General features: G+C 44.1%; 1 protein-coding gene across 1 annotated transcript in view; it reads left to right on the plus strand.

The window, feature by feature from the left end:
- Positions 1–23,373, plus strand: part of Map3k5 (mitogen-activated protein kinase kinase kinase 5) — a 208,895-nt gene that overhangs the window by 122,804 nt on the left and 62,718 nt on the right. The window contains exons 10-13 of the mRNA XM_021174435.3: positions 1,702–1,855; positions 11,587–11,694; positions 20,666–20,715; positions 23,194–23,289. Coding sequence (XP_021030094.1) covers positions 1,702–1,855; positions 11,587–11,694; positions 20,666–20,715; positions 23,194–23,289 — 408 coding nt within the window. The remainder of the gene's footprint in view (positions 1–1,701; positions 1,856–11,586; positions 11,695–20,665; positions 20,716–23,193; positions 23,290–23,373) is intronic.

A 23,373-nucleotide genomic window follows, 5' to 3' on the forward strand; every position in this document is an offset into this window, starting at 1 on the left:
CTTTCTAAAATACAAGCCTGACCTTTGCTTCCTGTAGAAGCCCAGTTTAATAGTCATCACAGGGGAGGGGTAAAGTCCATCTCCTTGGTTTGGCAAGCAAGGTTCACTCTCAGCCATCCCAGACTTTGCTTTGCTCTGAGGTCCGTGCTACTCAGTGAGCAGCAAGTGGTTTTAAATGCTCGGATCCAGCACTTGCCTAAAGATGCCCCATGCAGCTTTGTTGTTCATCTGAAAGGGGAAATGCTCACACATCACTTCTTAGCTCAGATGCTGACTTCAGACTTCCATGCTGAGCACCCCCTAGCCCCCCCCCCACTCTACCACTGCCACTGCTGCCACCGCTGCCATCCCCTAACACACCGCCACCCTGAACCACCACCTGCTTTCTTTCTTTCTTTTTTTTTATTTTTTTTTTAATTTTTGGTTTGAAACAGTTTTACAGTAGCAGAGGAGTTGCGTAGAACAGAGAGTGCTTTTGTTTGTTTGTTTGCTTGCTTTTGTTTTTGTTTTTCAAGACAGGGTTTCTCTGTGTAGCCCTTGCAGTCCTGGAACTTACTTTGTAGACCAGGCTAGCCTTGAACTCAGAAATCCTCCTGCCTCTGCCTCCTGAGTGCTGGGATTGAAGGCATGCTCCACCACGCCTGGCTACCACCTACTTTCTTGTTTCTGGTGTTCTTCGGCATGCCTCTGACGATGTTGATGTCTTTCCTTACTGGTTTTGATATCATCCCCACTGGTTTTATTCATGTGTCATTACACCTTTTCATATGTGTCTCCACGGCACCATGTGCAACTTGAGGACGGGGCTGTGCTTTCGTCTCATGCGTGTCCACAGTGGGCTCTGAGTAAATGACATGAGCTACATTCAGCCACGCGTGCTTAACAACTTTCGACACTAATGATGGCAGACGTGGAGACTGAAGTGTGCATACAGAGACCTCTGGGTTTAGGTACCCTGGCATCTGTTAACAAGAAGGCAGACACCGTTCTACAGCATCCCGAAGTAGCCCCACAATAACTCATGTTACATAATGTCAACTTCCATGTCTGTGGCCTGCAAACTGCTTACATAGCCACCGCCTTGCATAATTATCCTCTTCCTCATTTTTCTTAACTTTTTCTTTTGAGACACCATCTGTCTTCTTTGGTTTGAGGACATTTGTTTAATACTTAATACGCTCAGTGGCTCAGAGGAAAATAATCTCTCCTGAAGATGTACTTCAGAGAGTTTCCTTGAAGAGGCATATTTAAAAATGAATGTGTTCACCTTGTCTTTAAATTGAATATAGGCATTTAAAACTTGTGTGTTATGAGTAGTCTCACGTGGGCACACACACACTTCTTAAGAGTTGTTGGGGATGTAGCTCAGTGTTGAAGTATTTACCTAGCATGCACAAGGCCTGGGTTTGCTCCCCTAGCATGTGAAATAAACACGGTTTAGAGAGATGTTTGGCCTCAGGTCCACTTTACTTACTTAAGCTTTCTAAACCTGACTTTTCTCATCTTTCAAAAGCCTACTTGGTTGAGTTTTTGTGAAAGTCCCCGTTTCCCAGCATAAAGTAAAGCATGTTTAGTAAATACAGAGGCCCAGTGATAAGTGCAAGTGTACTTAGAGAATGAAAACACACGTGTCGGATAAACACAGGGCTGAGGGGAGCAGGTGTCCTAAGTCCGTGCTGTCTTCTGTGCTTGAATTCTCAGGTACCTCAAGTCTATCGTGGAGACTATTCTGATATATAAACACTTTGTGAAACTGACCGCAGAGCAGCCCTCGGCTAAGCAGGAACTCGTGGACTTCTGGATGGATTTCCTGGTCGAGGCCACAAAGACAGATGTTACTGTCGTCAGGTTCCCAGTGAGTACTCTGGTGTGCATCTGAGTTCGGTTATCTGTTGCTTCCTGTTTTTAAGAAGCCTCTGGCAGTGTGAATTGGCAGTCACGATGCGGGGGACTTTCAGACCCTAGGTCCTAGCATGTATAACTGTAACTTGCTGCACTTAATTCTTTTCTACAGATTGATTTTTTTTTTTTGGCTTACTTATTATTTTTTTAGTGCTTTATTATTGCTATGTATTTTGAGACAGGGTCTGCTTAAGTAGCCCAAGCTGGTCTTGAACTCCTGCCTCAGCCTAAGTGCTGGGATTACAGGCACATCCACCATGCCTAGTTTTGTTGACGTATCTACAAGGATCCTCCAACCCAGAGAAATAGGATACGTCTTGGGGCCAGGATTGGAGTTGCTCCTTATTGAGTGTCCTGAGGCACACTTCGAAAGCAGCAAAGAGATCATGCTTTGGTTAGGTCAAGGCAGCTCTTGAGCCCAGAGAGATTGATGTCCTCCTTGGATGCTGTAGTCTTGTTACTTTGTCTTAAGAATTATCAGCATTGCTATGAGCAAGCGATCAGCTCACTTGTTTTGCAATTCTGTCTTAACCACTCTAAGCCAGGGGGGTCAAAGTTGCCCTGTGGTCACATATACCCCCATGTAGCAATCGCTTCCTGTGCTTGACTCTAGAAAATGGTGACTTGCAGGTTGGTCTTCAAGCAGTGTGACTGGTTTCTAGCAGACGTATATGTTTGTGTGTGTGCACATAAACACACAGACATAGGCATAGACATACATATATATGCAAAAGATATATGTCTGTGTGTGTGTCTCTCTCTATATATACATAATATAAATATTTATATATATATTTACACACACACACATATATACATACACATTGTGTACACACATCCATGTGTATGTGTGTGTGTATGCGTGGATACACAGAATAGACATAGACAAATATGTATGTGTATATATATGCGTACACATATATGTCTCTCTCTATATGCACACATACAAATTGTGTATACATATCCATGTGGGAGAAGGAATATAGGTCATGTATGTGTGTGTGTTTGTGTGTGCACATGAACACACAGACATAGCTATAGGCATACCTATATATACATACATATATATGTCTCTCTCTTTACACGCACACACACACACACACACACACTATGCATACACCTCTGTGGGGGGGGGTCTGTAGGTTGTCCATAGGTCCTGTGTATGTGTGCACATGTGCGTGTGCATGTGCGTGTTTGCTCTTCCGTGTGTGTGTGTGTGTGTGTGTGTGTGTGTGTGTATTTGTGGCCGTAGGTCATCCTCAATATCATTTCTCAAGAGCTATCCACTTGTGTTTTGAAACAAAGTCTTTCACTGGGATTAGGGTAGCATGGTCTACCAACAAATTCCAGGATTCACTTGTCTCCAGCTCTGTAACACTGGGATTATATGAGCTCAAACCACCAAGCATGACTCTTTCAGTGGTTACTGGGATTAAACTCAATCTTCATGCTTGCATAGCAAACACTATACTGGCTAAGCTTCCCCTCCACTCCCCCCCACACACACACACACTCACACACACACGAATGCACACACACTCACACACACACTCACACACACGAATGCACACACACACACACACACTCACACACACGAATGCACACACACACACACACACACACTCACACACACGAATGCACACACACACACTCACACACACGAATGCACACACACACACACTCACACACACGAATGCACACACACACACTCACACACACGAATGCACACACACACACTCACACACACTCACACACACGAATGCACACACACACACACACACTCACACACACGAATGCACACACACACACTCACACACACGAATGCACACACACACACTCACACACACGAATGCACACACACACACACACACTCACACACACGAATGCACACACACACACACACACACTCACACACACGAATGCACACACACACATACACTCACACACACGAATGCACACACACACACTCACACACACGAATGCATACACACACACACTCACACACACGAATGCACACACACACACTCACACACGAATGCACACACACTCACACACACTCACACACACGAATGCACACACACACACACGAATGCACACACACACACACGAATGCACACACACACACACTCACACACACGAATGCACACACACACACACACTCACACACACGAATGCACACACACTCACACACACACACTCACACACACGAATGCACACACACACACACACACGAATGCACACACACACACACACACTCACACACACGAATGCACACACACTCACACACACACACACGAATGCACTCACACACACATACACACACACACACCGTTTAACAGGATGCATGGTTCCGTGTTCACAGTCAAGGCATCCTACAACACTTGCAGTCCACCATGTTCAAAGTAATAAGGTAGTGGGATGGCATCTGGTCTGGGACTTAGCAGCAACTGGCTCTGCACAAATTACTTCCCTTATCAAAGTGACACATCTTTTGTTCGAGCTCTCTAATCTCATCTGTGCTCATGGGAAGTGACAGTTCTCCATTCCTTTTATAAACCCCAGCTTCTAGTTGTAGGATGCTGTGCGGGAATGAACATGCTTTGCTCTGACTTCCTCGTGAAGCCCTGCGCTCTGTTGCCTAGTATAGACAATGTGCAGCATAGGAAAACCCCAGTCTTGGAGTAAGCTGGCAGCTTGCCTTCCCCTGGTGCTGTGTGAGGTGCAGTAAATGTGGTAGAGGAAGGGGAGGATATGCTGCTGATCTGGTGAGCTAGAAAGCCATGGGTGGGGAGAGCCACATGAAGGGAGAGCCACGTAGTTTAAAATGTTCTTTCCTCTCCCCTCCCCTCCTTTCCCCTCCCTTACCCTCCCCTCCCTTACCCTCCCTTACCCTCCCCTCCCCTCCCTTCCCCTCCCTTCCCTCCCTTCCCCTCCCCTCCCTTCCCCTCCCCTCCCCTCCCTTCCCCTCCCCTCCCTTGCCCTCCCCTCCCCTCCCTTCCCCTCCCCTCCCTTCCCCTCCCCTCCCCTCCCTTCCCCTCCCCTCTCTTCCCCTCCTCTCCCCTCTCCTCCTTCCCTCCCCTCTTTTCTGTACTGAGGATCAAAGCTAAGTAAGCACTCTACCTCTAAGAGACACCCCTGGCCCTGACTTAAAACAAACAGACAGACAGCCATTATGGAAGGGAAGACAAGGCCTTACTACATACCAGACTGGCCTTGAATCCCCTGTGTATCTAGACCTGGTTTCAAACTTGAAATTCTCCTGCCTCAGCTTCAAAAGTATTGGCATTCTAGGCACCTTGTCTCTCTTAGAGACTTTCTAAAGCAAGAAGAGCTCCCATAGTTCCTCGAGGAAAATATTGTCTCCTCCTAATTGATTTCATTTAAAAATGGAGGAGGAAGCAAGCTGGGAAGACAGCCCAGTCCATAAAGTATTCAATGTGCAGATAGGAGAGGCAGAGTCCCACCAGGAGAACCCATTGTAAAACGCCAGATCCACTGGCGTTATAGTGCTAGGGGAAACAGAGACAGGAAGGTCCTTTGGGCTCACTGGCCAGCTAGCCTAGCCTACTTGATAAGTTCCAAGCCAGTGTGGGACCCTTTAGGTGAGGGCTGCAGATATGTATGGCTCATTGGTTAAGAGCACTGGCTGCTCTTCCAGAGGACCCTCACCATGGCTCACAGTGGGATTCCAGTTCCTGGAGACATGCTGCCTTCTTCAGCCCTCTCTGAGTACTGCACACATGTGGTGCATAGACAAACATGCAAGCAGAACACACTCATATATAAAACTAATTTTTTAAGGAGGATGGCCTCTTCCAAGGAAACACACCTGATCATGTCTTCTGGCTATATGCTACATGTGCATACATACCCAAATATACATGAGCCCATACAGACATCTACCTATATCTATATACACAGTAAAATGGAGGCTCCTGGGATGTAGCGCAGTGTAGAGGGCTTGCCTGGCATGTGTAGAACTGTAATGTAACAAACAAAGAGTTCCTTTCGAAATCTACCACAGGGACTGGAGAGATGGCTCAGCCGTTAAGACTACTGACTGCTTTTCCTGAGGTCCTGAGATCCTGCGTTCAATTCCCAGCAACCATATGGTGGCTCACAACCATATGTAATGGGACTTCATACCCTCTTCTGGTGTGTCTGAAGACAGCAACAGTGTACTTATATAAATCATAAATAAAATCTTTATAAAAAAAACTACCATAAACATGCAAAATACAAATCTATGAAGCAGAAAAAGTATTTACTACAAATGCTATAAAATGGACATGTTGCCTAATGTAAAAGTTAAAGATGGTGACCATAGGAGAAGGAAATTAGCCTAATTAAGTAGGCAAGAAAAATGCAAATTAAGTTGAGAAATACTTTTTGGTCTGCTGGACTCGAATTAGTATAACTTTTAAAATTGGCAAAGGTAGGGGGACAGAAACATTTTAGATTTTGCTGGTGGGTATAAGAATTGCCAGACATTCTGGAAAATTGTCTTGACAAGGAATGATGAGATATGGAAGGAACCATGGGACTTCAACTGTCTCTGCAAAGTCTGTTTCTTTGAGCTGTCTTGAAGTAAGCACTGTAGGGCATTGGCATTGTGTTCCACAGGCAGGCTGAGGCACATAGGCATTATCATTCACACATTACATTATCTTGCACACATTATATTATCGTGCACACACTACACTATCATGCACACATTACATTATCTTACACATACATTATCTTACCATATTACACTATCACGCACACATTACATCATCTTGCACACATTATGTTACTGTGCACATATTACGTTATTTTGCACACACTACACAATCACATACACATTACATTATCATGCACACATTACATTATTGTGCACACATTGCATTATCTTACACACATTATATTATCGTGCACACATTATATTATCGTGCACACATTCAAGAAATCCCATTTCTTGAAACCTCATGCTTTATTTGTGGCTGTTTTTGAAGAGACTAAAATAGAGTGTTTTGTGCTTATTTCTTTCACTCCTACTCCAGAATATGTAACTAGAAAACTCAAAGCTAGTAGTGGTGCATGCCTTTAATCCCAGCACTTGGGAGGCAGAGGCAGGTGGGTTTCTGGGTTCGAGGCCAGCCTGGTCTACAAAGTGAGTTCCAGGACAGCCAGGGCTATACAGAGAAACCCTGTCTCGAACCCCCCCCCCAAAAAAAACCCAAAAAACAAAAAACAAAAAACAAAACCCTCAAAGCTTTCCTATGCTTCGTTGTTACACTGAGTTCAAAATTGCAGTTTTCTAATTCTTATTTACCCAAGGACTTGACAATGTGGGTCAGGCATTCTCAATGATACCACACCCCCAGCACTCTACCACTGACCCTGCCCCTCCTCTCTCTAACACTGACCCCACCCCTCCTCTCTCTAACACTGACCCATACCACAGCTTGTTTATTAGTTTGTTTGTTTCTTAATTTTTGAGACCAGGTCTTACCAAGTTGATCATGCTGTTCTCAGACTGCATCCTGCCTCAACCTCCAGAGCAAATGTGCATCACTCTGCCTAACTAATTGAATTTTCTTACACTTTATTTTGCATCAATTCCAGAAAGCCTGAGTCTACCAGGAAGTTCCTATTTCCATAAAAACTACTTCCAATGAATCACGTGCCTATCTTCCTTCCTGTATCTGCATATATGAATAAGCATTGCAGAAAGTGCAAAAAATATTGTTGCAGAAATAAGGAAAACATATTGTAAATGTAAAAGAAAAAAGACACACAATGTAAATCATAAAATAGCAGAGATGAGGGAGAGAGAGAGAGATGTATGTATATATACATACACACATACATATTTGGGTAGTAAATTGTCACTGTGTCTCGAATTGGCCACTTACGTTTCTTCCCAGATGGAAAGGAACCCTCTGGTGCTGTGTCGGTCACTGTAACATCTTGTCCTCAAGGTAGCATCCTCTGTGGCTCATACGTGGGGGCTTTGGTGGTCCTGATGAGGATGGTCACATCGTCACTTATGAAGTTGGTCTGGGAAGTTGTATGCTGGATTGCTTCTGTTTTCCTCGTTCTCAGAGCTGCTGCTTTGCCATCCAGGAATCAAAAGACAAAACTAGACCTGGTCAAAGATGGCGGAGAGTTTGGGAATTGATTTGGATGGCCCTGTTTACTTATGCTCAGTCTGGTTTATTCTCTCCTTCACCTCCTCTTTGGGTTGGAAGAGATTTGCTTTTCACCTGGCAAAGCCTGGAGATGCAGATAGAGAGGGGGCCTGGTGCTCTGCATCTCTACAGAGACATAGATTTGCACTGGTCACTAACAGCTGGCCTTATGACCTTGCCCTGCTCTCCTGGCTCAGATGAGTGGCGTCCACAGTTGTAATTGTCGTAACGTTGGCTGGAGTGAAAGCCAGAGCATTGGCCTCACATGAGCTGGGTCGGGTGCCAGGCTCCAGTCAGCTGCCTCCTTTTTCTTGGTTGATTCTTCTCTTCCTCCTACCTCCTCTTTACTCACCTCTTCCCTTTCCCTCATCTCTGCTCCCTTCCTTTCCTCCTCTCTCCCTCTAAATCCATTCCTCAGCCCTTCTGTGGCTATCTTACGGATGCCTTCTGTTTTGTCATTTCAAGGGCAGGTCACAGGGCTCCAGGAACTTTAGACAACGATAACCTTGTTTTGTTCCCTGTCCCAAGTTGAGAACGCTTAGTTCAGAGTTTATCTATTGGGAACATTTGGGGTGACAATAAGGAGAGGGAGTTCATTTCGGTCTGTGCTTTTCTGAGATAATTGGGGAACAGAGAATTCTCTTTTGTTGGTGAAGAAACCTTGGAAGATCTTTTGGAATCCTTATCTTTTGTTATCTATTACTTGTTTAAATACCTTAAACACTGGCTTGCTCAGATATGACAGCCCCATTTCTTTTTATTATTATTAATTATTATATTTATTTAGATCGCAGATTCTGCCCTCCCTCCTGGTCCCACCTCACAGAGTTTTTCCCCCAATTTTCCCTTTGTTGCCTTTGTTAGAGGGTGGCCCCTCCAGCCCTGGGGCGTCAAGTCTCTACAGGATTAGGCACATCCTCTCCCACTGAGGCCAGACAAGGCAGTCCTCTGCTGTGTATGTGCTGGGGACCTCTGACCAGCCTGTGTATGCTCTTTGGTTGGTGGTTCAGTCTCTGGGAGCTCCCAGGGGGTCCAGGTTAGTTGACACTGTTGGTCTTCCTGTGGGGTTGCCATCCCCTTCAGTTCCTTCAATCCTTCCCCCCATTCTTTGATAGGGGTCCCTGACCTCCATCCAATGCTTGGCTGTGGGTCTGTTTCAGTCAGCTGTTGGATAGAGCCTCTCAGAGGACAGCCATGCTAGGCTCCTGTCTGCAAGCACAACATAGCATCAGTAATAGTGTCAGGGATTGGTGCCCACCCATGGGATGGATCCCAAGTTAGGCCAGTCACTGGTCAGTCATCCCTTCAGTCTCTGCTCCATCTTTGTTCTTGCCTTTCTTTTAGACAGGTTGGGTTGAAAGTTTTGTGGATGGGTTGGTGTCCTCATCCCTCCGTCGAGCCACTGGAGGTGGTCTCTTTAGGTTCCACGTCCCTACTCTTGGGCATTTCTGCTAAAGTCACCCACATTGACTCCTGGGAGCCCCCCCCCCCCATCCCGGGTCTCTGAGACTTCCTAGAGATTCCCTTCACCCCAAACCCACCCCAGCAGCTGCATATTTCAATTCATTCTCCTGCCCTCTGAGCCTCTCTTCTGTCTCTTCCCACACCTGATCCTGCCCACCCCTTCCCTCTCCCCTCTTCTACCTAGGTCCCAGACAGCACCATTTCTATTACTGGCAGTTGAAAATCAGTCTTCAGTCTTAGCAGCTCTGAGCTTGACTGACGGGAGTTGGAGACTTGGTTTACCGGCTAAGGGGCGTGGTCCTGAGTCAGAACTCAGGCATCATTGTGAGATGTTTTTGTTTTTGTTTTTGTTTTGTTCTCAGGCTAAAGGAAAAGTTGGAGGTTTTCCTGTACCCTTTCTCTGTACATAAAGTTACATAAGTATTCTGTGATAGTAAACGTAAAGGAAAATGACTATTTTGGATTCCTGGTATGTGGCCATGAACCAGTTTTCTGACCCATATTCTTGTCCCTCCTTGCTCAGGCTGCATTGCATGTTTTGATGCATTTGTGAATCTGTTCTTTCTTGATAATGGAGCTCTAGGAAGGATTTTTCTTTTCAAGTTTTATCTGATAAACCTGCCTGGTTCATGATTACTTCTGGAAGTAACTTTATTCATCAGAGTGCAAAGAACCATTCCAGGTTCTCAGTAATGAAGTAAGGCCTTTTCCTTCTTCTTTTTAAACATTCTTGACTGCCTTTAAAAAAAATAAAATAGGCCTTGGGACTAGAGATGAAGCCCAGTTGGCAAAATGCTTGCCTAGTATGCATGAGTTCCTGGTTTAGTCCCCAGCACCACCTAAAACAGTGGTGGAGGCATGTGCTCTACCTGGAGGGTGGAGTCAAATGACCAGAAGGTCGAAGTCTAGCAAGTTCAATGTCAGCCTGGAACACCCACAACCCTGTCTCAATTTTTTTTTTTTTTTTTAGATTTTATTTATTTATTATATGTAAGTACACTGTAGCTGTCTTCAGACACTCCAGAAGAGGGAGTCAGATCTCGTTACGGATGGTTGTGAGCCACCATGTGGTTGCTGCGATTTGAACTCCGGACCTTCGGAAGAGCAGTCGGGTGCTCTTACCCACTGAGCCATCTCACCAGCCCTCAATTTTTTTTTTAAATTAACTTTTAGGATCTATACAAAACTAACTACCACAACTTTAAAATTAGGCAGTACATGGTATATTGATGTCATTCCCTCTTGGCACAAAATACTCATAATAATAAAACTTTTCCATGAAACTTTTCAATATAGATTCTCAACTTGCTTATTCCATGCCCTTCAGATATCACTGAAATAGGAGAAAATGTTATATCTCTTATTGAAGATTCCAGTTTTATCTCAAAGGCAATGCAAAGATTTTTTTTTTATTATTTCACATAGCTATATCTGATTTGGATTATATATAAACCTCTTCCGACAAAATCACAAATTATTTATAAATACATTTTCATGGCTACAAACCATCCTTCCACCTCCTTATGACAGAGTGTGAGAGCAGAGAATCCCAAATTCCTATTCTAGAAATAGAGCCTTTCAGTGTACAGAAATGCTTCATCACGTTTCTGCCACTTTTGACACATTTACTTTAATAGAAATAGCATATGTATTACATGATGATTAATCTAAGTTCTGGGAATGAGGTGTGTCTTCGGTTATAGCCTAGGCTGACCTGGAACTCACTGTGTAACCTAGACTGGCTTTGAACTTGCAATGATCATTGCCTCATAAGAGCCATAGTTACAAGCGTGAAGCTTTTTACAATTGTTATGTTCTCCTGGAATAGCTGAACTAAGGAACTTGAAATATAACTTACAATCCATTAGCAATAAAAGCTGGTCCTTGGGATAAGTGCATATCACAAAATACTCAGAAGATCCTAGGGCCTTCATCCCAAGTTAAGATGATTTCTACAGCAGTTGAACCTATAAGCCTCTTCCACATGGTGCTGGATTTATGGTAGCAGTTGTCTCTAATGCAAACTTCTTTGCCTTATTTTTTCTAGGTATTAATATTAGAGCCAACCAAAATCTATCAGCCTTCTTACCTGTCTATCAATAATGAAGTTGAGGAGAAGACGATATCTATTTGGCATGTTCTCCCTGATGACAAGGTAAACCGAGCAATTAAGATAAGGCCTTCTGCCCTTCTGGTCTCGCCTCAGTAAAGGTGTTAATTAAGAAAAATAGTTTGACTGTTTATCTTGCCATAAGTACATGCTGTAAGATAGACATTGCTAATTTGGGGCTATGAATTTTATCAATTAGCAGGATATACTTGGTATAATTCAGATTTATAGTGTGGATGGTATAACCATTTCAAGTGTGCTAAAAATTGGGATATTTTCTTTGTTTTAGAAATTCATGCTGTAAACCAAATTATGTCCAAAAGGGGTAATTTTTCAAAATTATGCCAAAGAAATAATATTTTAAAATTTATGTTGTAAATGTCCTGTTTCTTAATTGTAGGAAGCCTGCTAGAATAAAGGCACCTGTAGGCTTGCACTGGCCCACTATAATTATCATTGTGTCTGAATGTATGTTTATCTAGATACCTGCTGAATTTCAGATTAGCACTGACTCTGTGTTGTTTGAATAAAATAAGGTAGGATATACACTTCCATTTGGTTCCTGGAAGTCCTTACCCCACCCCCACCCCCGTTGCCATATCTGCTCCTGGCAGCGTGCAGTCAACCTTTGCATGTCAGAAGTGCATTCTGATTTTGGTTTTCTTTGTTTTGAGACAGGGTCTCTATATGTAGGCTAGGCTGACCTCTAAATTTCAATCTTCCAGCCTCAGTGTCAAATAGTGAGATTACAGGTGTGATTTTTATCAGTTCTAACACTAACTCAAGTACTCTAAAAAGCAGAAATGTGCAGGACCTGCCCATGCAACAGGGGAAGCACTGTATTAGAGAAGTCTTGGGGGAAAGGTTATTTGAGGGACTTTTTGTGTTATAATTGGTTTCCAAACTACTGTTTCAGTTTTCTTTAAGCATGACTCATTCACTTGTTCCCTGGATAGCTGTTTGATGAGCACTTACTCTGTGCCAGGCAAGATAAACTCCTCCTCTCATGAGACTTACTTTCTTCCTTGGGAGGCAGTAAACCAATGCAGGAGACCTGCAGGCGTATACAGTGGTGACTAGTAAACCAATGCAGGAGACCTGCGGGCGTATACAGTGGTGACTAGTAAACCAATGCAGGAGACCTGCAGGCGTATACAGTGGTGACTAGTAAACCAATGCAGGAGACCTGCAGGCATGTATACAGTGGTGACTAGTAAACCAATGCAGGAGACCTGCAGGCGTATACAGTGGTGACAAACTACTGAGGGAGACCTACAGATGTATACAGTGGTGACAAGGTAAAAATAATGCACAAACTGGGTATGAGTTTGCAAAACTGTAAGTTAATAGACTTGAATATATTTAGATTTTATCACTGTTCTTATGCAACATGAATTTCCTAAGCCACAGTGTCCTCATTTGTACAAGGGAAGATGATGATAAAGTATTTATTATTATTTCTTTTCAATTATAATTTGTTGTTTTTTGTTGTTGTTGTGAGCAGACATTATTGCTGTGTCTGTAAACCCAGGTATTGGGAGGTATAGGCAGGAAAATCATAAATTCAAGGCCATCTTCAGCCACATGGTGAATTTCAGGCCAACCTGAGCTAAAAGAAGCCCTTCCCTCCCTCGCTTTTGATCTAAAGATTTATATGAAGTGATGCAGAGAGTGCACATCACAGAGCCCTTTATTCTAATGAGCACCACAAATATTTTAAGGATAATAACAACAATTATAAAATGACTGCTTTTTTTTTTTTTTTAATTAGAGCTGACCCCTAATTTTCAGACCTGAGAATTTAGCCTTGCTTTATGCTTTTAACAATGTGAGAGTATCATTTGGGGGACTGTAAGTATCCATTAGGACACACATTGAGCTACCTGTTGTGTGAGCCTGCAGAATAACTATAAGTTTGTGCATTGTTAGAGTGAGTCAGCACATACATTGATAGGAAAATCGCCATGTGAGTCTGATGTGCAGCTGTGGTTGGGAACAAGTTTAATAAAGGGCTGTGCGCATTCCAAATGTCTCAGTTGTAGCCAATGATGAAGAATCATTGTTTCCTTGACGTTATGACTAAGTTGGGCTCCTAGGGATGGTAGTTTTCAAAGGATGGCACCTTTGATCCTTGGCACTTGGGCGACAAGAACTGGATTAAAATCTGGATTTCTGTTGTGTGTCCCACCTGACTCGTCAGAACTCACATGCATGAACCACCAGTGTCGGAGGCTAAGCAGGCCCAGCCGTACAGCATGTTTATAATACAGGAAGAATAACTTATGCACTGAGGTATTCACATCAGCTGGGATAAGCCTTTCCCAGCTGTCAATCATGCCCAGGCCCTGTCTATCAAAACATTAGCAAGTCACCTGTCACAGAAACCAGACAGCTGCCCTGCAGCACCCTGATTCTGATTGTCCTGATATTTTAAGTTATTGTATGTTTGAATACATTCGGTCCTGTTAAGTCTGATAAGGGGTAGTGTTTAGGCAGACAGGCTACAGGCTGGATAGCATGAAACCACCCAATGAGTGTGCAGTTATCCATTTTCAAAAGGATGTCTGTGCATCTGCCTCCAAATGGCTTCTCTCAGAACTGTGACCTTTTCAGATCCAACCTGTGGAGTGCTGGCTCCACTACCATGTTCATGAGACAACTGTGGACTAGCTGCACTAGACTTTTATAGTTTGCCCACTAACAGGTTATAATAACTAAAGGATCTTCACACGACAAAATACATCTTATACGAGCTAATATCGGCCACTAGGAGTGGTGTTATGAGGCCCAGCTATCTAGCCCTTAATGTAGAAAATTCCAAAAGGTACTATTGTCTTTTTTATAGTACTAACTTATCCATAAAGGGACCTGCCTTGGTGAGAACTTTCTGACAGCTAAGGCATTCTCTGTGTTCTTTGTGAGGAGAGACTGGCAGACACCACGTCAGTAGCATTTCTAGTATATAACTGAGCCCTCCCTTGGAGCGAGCGTTCTGTGACACCTGAGGAGGCCTGTGAGGAATAATGTGATGAAACGCCTGCCGCTTCCTCCCTATGAGGAGTTCTGTGGCTTGTGGGACCATGCTGGCTTCTGGGGAAGACCTTGTGGACCTTTGGTCGATGAAGTTCAGTGAGGATCAATAAGCTTCTTTTGGAAGCTTCTGGAAGGACTCGGAGTCTGGGCCTTGGTTTGGAGCAGGACTGGAAGAGAAAAGGGAAAAGAATGACCTCGGCTTGGAAGAAGAGAGCAAAGTCCCACGGAGGCAGTGTAAGCAAGTGTGAGCCTGGGGTGTTCAGGGTCGATAGGAGCCTTTCCTGCTTACCAGGGAGAGGTGATGATGGCAGTGGCAAATATATTGGTAGGCAGGGTGATAAAAAATCACAATTTGTTTCCTGAATGAGGAAAGAGAATTTAGACATGTGCTGTCTGTCATTGAAGCCACTTAAAGTCTAAGGGCTGGCAAGAAGACAGCATAGAATAGCCAGGATAGGGTCAGAGTGAAGCTGCTGCGAAGGTGGAAAAGCTTGTATTACCTGTTGCTTGCTGAGTGACCTGGGCCATCCAGATAACTCTTCCTGTAGCCTCCTTACATGAAGAAAAGACAATAACTTATAGGAGAGTGCATGTGATAATTACCAGGAGTCCCCCAGCACAGGGCTAAATGCACAGAACTTCCGTCAGTGATGTTACCACTGTGACTATAAGACATATCTCAGCTTGACATAAGAGTTTGGGAATCTTGGACCCTGGAGGGACAGGAAAAAGGCTGCTAAAGGAAAGAACCAGAAATGAAGTAGTCAAGGAACCTAGAGCAGGAAAGGGGGGTTGCAGCTGCAGAGTGGCGGGTCACTTGAAAAGAAAAGGGGAAAAAATGTATAATGTCATTAGGAAGATTAACTAAATGGAACTATTAAGTGTTAGTGGTTCAAAGTCTAAGAGTGATAACACCAGCAAGTTCTAGGTTTCACCTAGAAGGGAAAGGTGAATTCTGGGGGAGGTTCATTTTGGACCCGGACACTTGGAACTGATGACCTACAAGCACCTACAGAGATACAGTTTGTTCAGACAATCCCGGGCATAATCAATGTGTGTTCTAATCATACCTCTTTGAAGTGCACTGCCTTGTTTACAACACTCTGAAGTAGATGCAGACATGGTCTTATACTGGGTGGGGAGCAAGACTAGGAGAGATCTTCAGAGGCTTAACCGGAAAGAGCAAGGTTACCCAGGGACACTTGGAACAGAATGCGACTAAAGGAATTAGCGATGAACACAGTCCTAGAATGAGTGCAGAGCCAATGGATTTTGGAAGACAGGAAGAGAACAAGGACGGAGCCAGAGAATTTTGGAAACAGTACTTCTTCCAACTAGATGTTTTGTTTGCTCTTTCAGAAGGGTTCTCTGTTAAGTGGGTCTGGTGTGGATGTTTTTATTCTCTCTGACAATTTTTACAGTATGCTAAGAAATGCATGTGTTAAGATATAAATGGGTATGTGAGGAAGGGTTATTAGCTTAGGCTGTGAATTAGCCACCATCTACTTCTGTGTTCTTTAAAAAAAGTTATTTTATTTTGCTTGCATGCATGTATATGCAACGTATGTATTTTGGGGGCCTACAAAGATCCAAAGAGGGCCCGGGATCCATCAGAACTGGAATTATAGATGTCCGTGAGACATCCTGTAGGTGCAGGGAATAAGCCTGGCCTCTCTGTGGATGCTCTAACTCCTAAGCCACCCCTCTGCTTCTCCCACTGTCTCTTGACGTGTGTGGGCGGCACCTGTGGTATCCCATCCCCTGTAGTGGTCAGAGTAAAATAGTCCATGTACCAAGGCGTCAGCTTTTGCAAACCAGCGTCCCTCTGGGTTGTAAGTTGATTCTCTGTAGACATCCATTCAGTCCAAATCTTGAAGAACTGCCTTACTGCATGAGGCACAGTTAATGAATCCCAGCCCTGTACCTGTTCCCTTTGGGCGTTTGCTGTTTCCAGTCAGTACCTGAGTGTATCGTGGAAGAAAATCCTAGAGAGAGAGAAGCCTCGTGCAAGGCATTCTGTGTGGTTATTTGAAATCCCTCTCTCTCCCTTTTAGGGTTGAAATTTAAGCAACCTGTGTTTTTAGCCTGTGGTGTGGCTTCTCAATCAGGAGCGTGGTTGGCAGGGACCCTTCAGCACCCAAAGGCTGCCTGCGCTCTCTTAGCCCAGCTCTTAGCAGTGGCCATGTAGAGTGGCCAAGATAACTGTGTGAAGGATTCTTACCCAGTTCAAGGTGGTCAGTCTTTCCTGTTTATGCTGTGTTGGTCATAACTCCCAAGTAAAACAGCTCAACCAAGAAGGAAACGGTATTTCCTATCCTGAGAAATTCAGAGACGGGTTCTTTCTGAGGGGGATTTTGTACCCAAGTTCTGAGCTGAGTTCTCTGTAAGTTGTTGGCTGACTTCTCATGGTCATAAACAGCTACTCCAGGCATTGCCTCATACAGACAGCATCCCAGAAAGGAGAATCCAGCCCAAACCTTCATAACAAAAGCCAGCCACCTACCTGTAAGGAACTTGAACTTATCATGGCCAGTTTAGACGAAATTCCCTGCCCCAGCAAATCCTGAACAATAACAACAACAACAAATCCAAAAGCCCTGTTGTTACTGTTAGCTAGGGAGAAGTGACAAGGGAGGAATGGCTGTTACCTCAGGTAAGCAATAAGGCCTGACAGTATAATTATTAAATTATTACTACCACTTTCACTGCTAACTCCTACTTCTTATTCCTGCCCTGGGCAGGGCGTGGAATTTGGGGTGGATCAGTTCCTAGAAAACGGTGCTTCTTTGCTGTTGTTCAAACAAACAGACCCCATGGTGTGGGGTCTGCTGGGGCTAATTAACCTCTCCCGGCTCTGCATCTCTGGATCCTGGTTCTTACTCTGCAGCTCACCAGTGCCTCCCTGTGGTGAGTCCCTGCTAGCCGTGACGGTCGGGCCTCCTCCAGTGCAGTGGCTGCAGCTTAGGCTTTGAACTTAAGAGTACTGTAGTGAGATGTGTCCAGGCAGAGCAGCCTTCGGGGAACCAGATACTCGGGAAATGGTCTGCTCTTTTCCTACCAAACCAGCCTGGTCTATTGAGGAACCCCTCCTTGGTTTCTCCCAGTGCCACTTTAGAGCTGTGTGTACTTGCCACCCAGCCTGCTCTGCTCTCATTCCCAGTCCCAGCCCAACCATGGTCTTGGGCAACAGCTCAGCGGCAGACTGCAGAGGTAAGGCTGCACTGTGCGTTTGAGTCAGATATAGGTCAGCAGCGAAGTCTGGGTCACACAGTTATGTAGACATTTTGACCTCATGTTGACAGACAATAGGAGCGAATATGAGATTGAGAGCAGAGGCCGAAGGCTGCTGTTTTAATTTGCTGCTGTCTAGTATTGGTTCCTTTATATGTGGCCTTTCTTTTTCTTAATTTAAATGTATACACACATTTTCATCGGTTTACTGGTTCACCGATGTGTGCAAGTACATGTGCACACATGCATGTATGTATATGTCCAGGTGCACATGCATATGTGCGTGTGTGTGAAGGCTGAGGACAACTTCAGGTGGCATCTTCATGAGTGCTGACCCTTTTGAGACAGGGTCACTGAATGGCCTTGGATTCACCAGGTAGGACAGAATGGTTGACTTCCCGCCTCTGCCCCACTCAGGGATTGCATGGGGCCTGCCACTCCCTGGCATTTTTACATGGGTTCTAAGGAATCAAACTCGGGGCTGTGTTTGCAGGGTAAGTGCTTTAGTGACCTAGTCATTGCCTCAGCTCCCCATTAGGCCTTTCTGCATTGCCCTCCCTCCCTGGAACTCACAACAGAATTTGCTCAAATCCCAGTAAGGTGCACTAAACACTGGTTTTTTAATAGTTTGCATCAAACTTGAGAGGGCCTATCCGCACTCCTGGTTGGATGGCCCTAGGAAAGACATAGGAGTTGTGGATAGAGATTGTAGGTTTTTGGGTTGCTTTTGCCAAGAGAAGAGTTCTAGACCACCTCAAAGCTGCAAAGCTCAGCTTCTGTTTCACTAGCCAGGACAAGGCCACAACCTCAGAGCAGTGGGGAAGGGGCTCTTTTCATGGTTGTTTTACATATCATACTATTAATTGCATGCTGTGGTCAAACATTTGATGAGTTTTTCAATGTCTGTTATAACTTTTACAGAGGGTAAAAAAATAATTAAGAAAATAATTAGGGTAGTTTCGCTGTTATTGAAGGAAGAGATCAAGCAGGAACGACATCTAAAGAATCCCAGGCAGGCTCTGGCATGGGTGTTAGTTGGTGATGGCATGGGTGACAGTCTTGTCACTGTTGTCAGTCACAAGATGGAAGGCCACTCGCTGGTTTAGTAGATGAGCTTGAGACATTGTTCATTGCCTAGTGTAAGTTCAGAGTCATCCGCTGGGTCTTCGCTCTTACAGACAGAGTTCTGTAGATGGATAAGTTCGCTCCAATTGGCTGTCAGACTCCTAAATAAAGAACCATCTACTGGAGCCTTGTAAAGGAAGTCCATTGGATTTCAGCATCTGATCGGCAAGTTCAAAAAGAAACTGAATCCTGTTGGCTCATTTTTATAGGACTGTCTAGAAAAGCTTTAAAAACAAAACAAAACAAAACAAAACAAAACAAAACAAACAAAAAAAAAAAACTGTGTGGATGTTCTGAATAAAGCTGATAGAAAACTGAATAAAATCCCAAACTGATGTTGATGGCAGAGTATCTGGCCGCCTTCTTCAGTCAGGGAGCAGGTGATTAAGGAATTAGCTATTGCTAAGTGGAAGGACTGAAAGCCAGGGTATAGCGCATGGCCAGCTGAACTAGCACGCAGGCCCCACACCAAACCAGGTAGGAAGGCTAAGGTAAAAAGCTCACCTTGTACATATATGTCAGTCTGGGAGATGTAGGGAAAATGATTGCAGAACAATTATTTGATAATAATTAGGATATTTTAGTCATGGTTGAGAGATAAATTTTAAGTTTTTAAAACATGAATTCTATGAATCACTCATGTGTCACATAATAATCAAATTTTTATGTCCAAACATTATTAGCATATTAAGTTTTGCATAAATTATGTAATAATTCCTTTGAGCTGTAATGGACAGTCTACATGCAGATACACTCTGACACACACACATACACACGTATTAATTTATGAAAAATAAAAAGATACAGAGGTTTTGTTGAAATTTCTACCTAAAGTTAGTTCCAAGCTGGCTGTGGGGTGTACTTCTGGAATCCTAGCACTCAAGAAGCTGAGACCGAACAATGGCAAGTTCATGGCCAGCCTGGGCTATACAGATTGATTTTCTCTCTCAGAAAAGATATGCTAAGTCTGGGGAGATGACTTGGTCAGTAATGTGCTTCATAGAAGCGTGGAGACGGAGTTCCAGTCTTAGAACCAGCACTTTAAAAGCCCAGGAGTGGAGCGTGTGCACCCACACTCACTCCCAAACCTGGGGACATGGAAACAGCTGCCCGTGGGGCCCAAGAGCAAAGCTGCACCACACTGGAGAAATCAGGAAGGACAGGCGAGGTTGTCCCGAGGCCGCCACATGCATTTGCACGCGTGTGCTTCCAAACCCCATACATGTGAACTCAAACACACAAGTGCAAGGAAGGTAGCTGGCAGCTAGCCCAAAGGAATGTGAGCTTATTCACTGGAGCCACTGTGCTACCATAGCCTCTCAGCTACCCTGATCACTTGGTTGTTGCTTTGTTTCGTTCTGGTGTTTACTTAAAATTAAAGCACAGTAGTTACAACTAAAATCAAAGTTTAAATTTCATGACAGTAATTCTTGCAGGCTTTTTGAAAGCTGTTGTCTTGAAGTACAGATGTTATTAAATAAACATCACCCTCGTGGGCTCAGTCAGATGATCTCCTCGTGAGGAGCTATACATCAGGAAAACAACTTTGTTTTTAAAAAATAATAATATTAAATGATTTTATGATTTTTTTTCCATTTATTGTTCCTCATCTTCTCCTGTGTTTCAGAAAGGTATACATGAGTGGAACTTCGGTGCTTCCTCTGTCAGGGGAGTAAGGTAAGGCTCCCTGGTCCACTTGGTGTACTTAGAAGACTCGCTTCTGAGATATTCATAGCATATTTTATTAAATTAAATCATAATTTAAATTTGAAAAACATTTCAAGAACCATTCTTTGTTATAAAGACTCAGCCTTCAGCCTCTCGGCCTGCTGTGAACAGTACCTCACCATCGTTAGATCCTTGAGCTGACCCCATGCTTGTGACTCCAGGGTAAATGTGAACTGTGGCCTGGAGTCAGCATGTGGCTATAAGGGAGCCGTGTAGAGGTCTTCCCGCTGGCTGACCTTTTGGTTAAGGCTGTAAGATGGCTTCCTGACCTTTGTGTTACCAGGATCTGTGGATCCAAGCTCTGCAGGACATCAACCAGGCTACACCCTGAACTCCAATTAATGATGACATACAAATAGGAAATTCATTAAATTTTCCCCCAAGGTTACTGTTGGTGCAATTATGTTTGTGAGGTCACAGTGACAAACCAGTTCAGTTCTAAAACTTTGTCATAATGCCAATGACTCAGAAAAAGAAAAAAAAAAAGTGCTCTCTCCTGGGGATTAGAAATAAGGTTATGGGTCAGAATCGAATGTCAGCAGTTAAGTGTTTGAAACTTTGTCGTCTAGAAGTCCAGGTCTCTAGACTCATTCAACATTCAGGCCAAATTCTGTTTACTACTGTTTGTCCCCACCACCACCACCACCCCCACCCCCATGGAAATGGGAGACAACAAACAGACTTCTGCAGGCGGGTTGTGCAATATCCTGTTGCTTTTGCAAGGACTGTAGTTGGTTTTGTTAGAGCATGAACTGGTAGAGTAGTGAGTCACAGATAATTTTAGTTTCCCAGGTAGAGCTACCTGTTACCTCAGGAGTGATTGAATAGAAGCAAGCGAGATGAAGCAGCTGACTCATGTCTTTCCAATCAATACCTTCTCAAAGCTCTAAACGCTTAATATTCAACCACTAAAGCACTCGTCAGCAAGGTGCTCCTGACTTACTGCTGCCTTCTTCAACAGTCCATCCGCTGTAGTTGCTCTGCATTTCCATTCCACCTCAACAGATCTGTTTTACATCGAATTAGCCCTTGTTAATTAGGCCTGGCAGCCCATCCTTACAGTTCTTGTGACTCATGGCGTGTACATAGCATACCTCCCGCCATCTGGTGATTGCTGGTTCTGCTCTGTAACTTCAAAGACTGTCACCTTTACCTGGCTTCCTCCTCTATAGAGAAAGGGTGACAAACCGAGGAACAACCCAGCCAGCTCCACAGTTTGCCTGGCATCACCCATGTACCCAGCTCAAGTCAGTGGCATTTATTGAGCACCAGCTGTGTACCATATTAAGTCCTGTTCTGCTAGAGCTATGTAGGTGGTGAAGCTAGCAAGTCCTCTTGAATAATTTGCAGTCAGATGGGAAGGGGGACAGCCAGTGGTGGTGTGGTGTGAGGTGAGCAGTGGCTTACTAGAAATGCATTTAGAGCCAAGAGCACAAAGCCCTTCTTGCTGGAGTAGAGATAGGGTAGCTAGGGTGGGGGAGGGCTCACCTGGCCTGAGATGATGATGACAGTCTTATTTTAAATCTTGGAAAATAATAAAGTCTAGCCATGGTGACACACGCCTGTAATCCTTGTACTCGGGAGGCCGGATCAAGAAAAACCTGAGTTCAGGGAAAGTCTGTGCTTTGTAGTGAGTGTGGGGTCACCCTAAGGCACACAGGTAGGCCATTTCTCAAAAACCAAATGAAGCTGCACGTCCCCAAATGAAGAAAACCAAAGGTGACTGAATAAGGCTTGATAAGTTACGTTCATTGGCCAAGTAGGGACCTTTGCTTGTTTTATCAATAAAGTTTTGTTAGACAACAGCCATGGTCTCATTTGTAGCTAAGGCTTCCATGCTCCAATAGCAGAACTGAATGGTTTGGCCTGTAAAACCTAAAATATTTAACTATCAGGCCCATTACAGAAAACATTAGCCAACTTTTGGCATAAACCACCAAACTCCAAACTCTTCATGTTGTTCTGCAGTAAAGCACTTGTTGTGTCCAGTTCAAGCTGGTCCACATTGCTTTGCTCCTTTAAAATCTCTACGGCTAGTGCAGTGCCTTTACTACCTGTATGAACTGTCTCCCTAGCTCTGGAAGTTTCTCCCATAGGCCGAGAATCACTGAAACCAGGCAGCTAGTTGGTGTGTATGCATCCCGCACAGTGTGGGTCAGTGCCGATAGGACTCATCTCCATACCAAACCCAACGTGTAGCTCATGTATATGTTCCACACAGCAGAGCTGCGCTGCTCTGCAAAGATGAGTAGGACTAATACCTAATGTTTGTATTATGGTCTGGGGAATATCGCTCTTGAAAGTGCTATTTGTAAATGGCAGTGATGCTGTCCGTAGCAGGGTTTGATATAGAAACCACTTATTTTTCATTAGAGGTATGTGGAAGCGATGTTTGTTTGAATAATGTGGGGTTTTGGTTTGTTTCAGCATCTCCAAGTTTGAAGAACGATGCTGTTTCCTTTATGTGCTTCACAATTCTGATGACTTCCAAATCTACTTCTGCACAGAACTTCACTGTAAAAGGTATGCGCTTGTCACTGTGTGTGAAACGGGCTGTTTTCACTTGATCGCTGCTTTCAAGTAAAACAAGTGGCTTCTGAATGGCGA

Source organism: Mus caroli, unplaced genomic scaffold, assembly GCF_978045245.1.
Source record: "Mus caroli unplaced genomic scaffold, Mus_caroli_1 scaffold_9, whole genome shotgun sequence".
NCBI classification, from domain to species: domain Eukaryota; kingdom Metazoa; phylum Chordata; class Mammalia; order Rodentia; family Muridae; genus Mus; species Mus caroli.